The following is a 4,612-nucleotide window of genomic DNA, read 5'->3' as shown; positions in this document are numbered from 1 at the left end:
CTGATTGCTTCAGATAATATCCATTTCCCCAGCCTGTTAAAAAAGCGGACTGACATTTAACCTTCCATACCATAGACCTATGTGTAATCCATCAATGTACCCAAAGGACTGCAGTCTTGATGTCATTCTGTGCCGGGAGAGAATTTACACATCTGGGTTTGAAATACATGCTACAATCCTTCACATAATTAAGCTGACTGCTGCGAAAAAGTTGAAAATGATCTCCACCTGGGAATAACATGACCTGGCAAACTGGCACCAGCGTTTGGAAATGAAAAAGAGCTACATTCACTGAACACGATATGAATAACTCAACATTTCCATGTATTTTAGAATTTGGAGGAAGACTGCATTGTTTCCCTTGAAAATTCTCCATATACACATATGTATTTATTTGTTTGTTTACTTGTTACATAAATGACAAATGTACAGGAGGACATGAGAATTTCTTCTACAGGTACTAGGGGTTTTTTGGGTCCTCGTGGTCATTTTGGTCTTTTGGGTTCTCGGGGGAAAGGGGTTTTTTGGGTCCTCTGGGTACGTTATGTTAACTATTTCAGGTTACAATGGTGGGTGACGTCAGGTCAGCTTCCCATCCAATGGGTGAAGAGCAGACGTACATATATACATAATCACATACACTTGCTCTATTATATAGAGGATTTGCACAATTATGTAATGAAAACAAAAGACATGCAAGTTTCATTTTTCAGCATAACTGTATTTTGTTGAAAAAAAACCAATAAAACGTTTGGCCGAAGAAACATCACCAGGCTCTACGTCCACCATTTCTCATTAATTGTTCTTTGTTTGTATGAAGTGAATGACATCAGAAGCCCGGTTCTTTTTCTCCAAACAATGAACGGAACAAGTCTGATCTGCAAACATAATCACACATTATGCCATTCATCAATAAAGACACGAAGCTTCCACCAACCCCGAAGTCACATCAACTTACTTCACTCAAAATTCTACTTTGTAATTTTCTTTATGTGAATGAGTCAATGGATATGCCTTCACCCACATTAGATTTCAACCCACTGTTATGTTTGATCTCAATTAAGGGTCATATGAAAAATGAAAGGCTCTGAGGAAGAGAGAAGGGGAGAGTGCAAGAAAAGAGAAATAAGTAGAAGAGCCAACATCAGATTCCTCAAACTCATGTTATGGTCTGCAAAATGATTTTCAAAAAGTGCATGACATTTGACTGGTTCAATCTAAAATTGAATCTGTTTATCTTTGTATGACAGTCCATAAGTATGTGAAGTATGGTTGAATTATTTTGAGTGGTTCATAAGTTATTGCAGTAACAGATTTTCAATAAAAGGGCACTTGACCTTGGCCTTTGACCATTTGAACCCACAATGTAATCAGTTCATCTTTGCATTACAGTCGATTAGTCATACCAAATTTGGTCAAAATCCCTTTGGTGGTTCAGAAGTTATCACAGTAAGAAATCTGTTACTTTCAGATAAAGGTCAAATGACCTTTGACCTTTCAAACCAAAAATCTAAACAGTTCAGTTCATCTTTGCATCATAACACACTTTTGTACCAAGTTTGGTTAAAAAAAATCCTTCAGTGGTTCACAAGTTATCACGGTAACAAAACTTGATCATGGACGGATACACAACCTGAAAACACAATACATTCGGTGTACTCAGCATAATCAGGGGTGCAAATTAAAGGCCACCCGGTCGCCAATGGCGCCTAACTTTTGTGCTGGGCGGGTACACAATACTGCCTTACCTGCCCGGCTGGCAAATCACCAGTGATTCCTGTTATTTTGTACAATTTGGACTAGCTTCTCTACTAAAACTACTGTTTTTGTCCGCAGAAATCCGTAGAAATCACCGGTAATTCTGTGGCGGCCATTTTGTCTGTTTTCATCTCGTTCCAAATCACGCGTGATTTGACGGTTTGGCGCAGTTTGGACGCATTTTCTCATGCCCAGGTTGGATAAATGAGTGAATTTGGGTGAAGAGTGAGTTTCATGGGTAAGGTTAGGTGAATGAGTGAGTTTGATGGGTGAGGTTGGGTTAATGAGTGATATTGATGGGTGAGGTTAGGTGGATGAGTGAGTTTATAAGTGATGTTGGGTGGACGAGTAGTACCCCCACCATTGTCCATCACCCACAACCCCCCCCACCTCCACCCCATCGTCCATCACCCACAACCCCCCCTCCCATCAGCCACAACCACCCCATCACCGACACAAATGCCCCCCACCCCCAGCACTACTCACAACCCCCTTCCCCCATCACCCACACAAAAAGGTCCCCCCCCATCACCCACAACCTCCTCCTCCCTGCATCATCCCCACACCCCCACCCATCAAACTCACTCATCCACCCAACCTCCTCCATTAAACTCACTCACTCTACAAACCTCCTCCATTAAACTCACTCATCCAACCAACCTCACTCATCAAATTCATTCATCCACCCAACCTCCTCCATTCACCAAATCTCCTCCATTAAACTCACTCATCCAATTAATTCATCCACCCAACCTCCACCATCAAACTCACTCATTCACCAAATCTCCTCCATTAAACTCACTCATCCAACCAACCTCACTCATCAAATTCACTCATTCAACCAACCTCATCCATCAAACTCACTCATGTGAGTATATTAAAAGTGTTTGATATCAAATTTGTGACTTTTGTTTATTTTATCGGGCCGGTAGAAATTCTGCTGGGCCGGTAACTTTTTCTAGTCACCGGCCCTGCCGGCCGGTGGATAAAAATGTTAATTTGCACCCCTGATAATAAAAGGAGATGTCACAGACAAATAAGGTGAAGGATAAAAGAAGGCACCACTAACTATAGGACTAGCAATTGCTTTGGAATAAGACTTGTTGTAGTTGGTTGCAGTTACCCTCGATGAACCCGGTTCTTCACGAAGTAGTGAATTTCAAGTGAATAATTTTTTTAATGACATTCAAATTAAACTGGATGATGAAAGAGACATCAAGTCAACATGGCTACCTCATCTTGATATATTTTACAACCCAATATTGACATTTCACAATGGTATTTAACAGAAAAAGACTTGAAGATATTCTTCTTCTCCCCTTCCCTTCACAAGGGGTGAGGTCCAACAGTATAATAATTAATCCGTGATAATAATAAAAGTTACTACGGCAATGTTAACAATTCTATAAACTCAAATTTCCATTTTAAGAAAAAGGCATTTTAGATATTTAAAACCACAAGGGATTACATCAGGAATGGCTTCATATAACCACGTGTGTAACAGAAAAAATAAATAAACCATTAAAATTAATCATAATCATAATAATACCATTCCTTTTGCACCATAAAGATGCAAAGGGCTGCCGAGACAGTTTCATTGGCAAGGAGTACAGTCCTGATGGGTCGCCACTCTGATGCAGGTTACCCTGAATGATTATTATCCAAGTACAATGGTACTTGGTACAATGTACCAAGTACAATGGTACTTCTATGTCAGGTCAGGTTAGATCTGTGACCTGCTACAGGTACCATGTAAACCTGTACTAACCTGTTCCATGGTCGGGTTGTCGGCGACTAAACCGTCTCCCCCACCAGGTTTTCTGGTGAGGAGGGTGTTTGGATATGGACACCCAGCAGGATTAAAAAGAAAACCTGTCAAAGGGCGGAGGAGCTCCTTGTGAGCCAACGGCCATCCATATCTAGTGCCCAACTGTGTCTGCGGACGTCCTCCTGCAGTTGGGTTACTTTTTTATTGGTGGACCAGGAGGTTGGTGGCAGGATTTGCACTCCGGCCACCGTAAAACCCTTCATTCCGCAAAAAAATCTGAAAAGCCACTCCGTGGGAGTACCTCCTGTACAGCTTCCCTTCGCAGGGCAGCTCACCGGATGTCGGGATTGGGGCAAAGCCATCGGGACCCCCAATCTTTGATGAAAGGAGGGAAACCACGGGGTCACCTCCCTGGGTCAGATTGCGGGAGAGTGTGTCGGAGTGGTGCTGAGGTGTCGTCAACCAGACGGCGGACTCCTTGGGTTAACTTGAGGTGGTCCCTTCAGGTGGGTACCTGTAATGTCCTATCCCTAAGAGAGGATGATCACCTGTCTCTGTTATCACCTGAGCTCAAGCGTTTGGACATCGGGTTTGCAGCTCTCTCTGAGGTTCGGAGACCGGATTGCGGCGAGATAATGGTGGGTGGTTACACCTACTATTGGTCTGGTCGCTCTGATGGTTACCATACCCAAGGAGTTGCTGTAGCTGTGTCCAATAAGCTGACCCCAATGATAATTGAGGTAACACCGGTCAACGAGCGTATTATGAGATTAAGGATTCGTCACTCCTTAGGTGTCATTTCCCTGGTCTCTGTTTATGCTCCGACTGAGGCGAGCATAAACTGAGGCGAGCGGTTGATCTCACCGTGAAGGATGCATTCTACACCACGCTCGAGTCTGTGGTTGATCAGTGCCCGAGGTGAGATACTCTTCTCGTCTTGCGGGATTTCACTGCATCGACTGGAACTGATAGGGATGGTTATGAGGTGTGTGTTGGTCCCCATGGGTCAGGAACTATAAACCAGAATAGAACTAAGTTCCTTGACTTTGCAAGAAGTCATGGACTTAGGGTGGCTGGTTCATGGTT

General features: G+C 43.0%; 1 protein-coding gene across 1 annotated transcript in view; it reads right to left on the bottom strand.

Moving 5' to 3' along the window:
* Positions 1-700: 700 nt before the first annotated feature.
* The window catches only part of AATF (apoptosis antagonizing transcription factor), a 71,168-nt gene continuing 67,256 nt past the window's right edge, over positions 701-4,612 (bottom strand). Inside the window, exon 13 of the mRNA XM_085883398.1 lies at positions 701-878. Within this exon, the coding sequence (XP_085739524.1) occupies positions 830-878 (49 nt within the window). The 3' untranslated portion in view covers positions 701-829. The remainder of the gene's footprint in view (positions 879-4,612) is intronic.

Source organism: Eptatretus burgeri, chromosome 5, assembly GCF_056783735.1.
Source record: "Eptatretus burgeri isolate ZD-2024b chromosome 5, Ebu_testis_v1, whole genome shotgun sequence".
NCBI lineage: Eukaryota > Metazoa > Chordata > Myxini > Myxiniformes > Myxinidae > Eptatretus > Eptatretus burgeri.
This window is presented reverse-complemented; position numbering and strand designations above follow the sequence as displayed.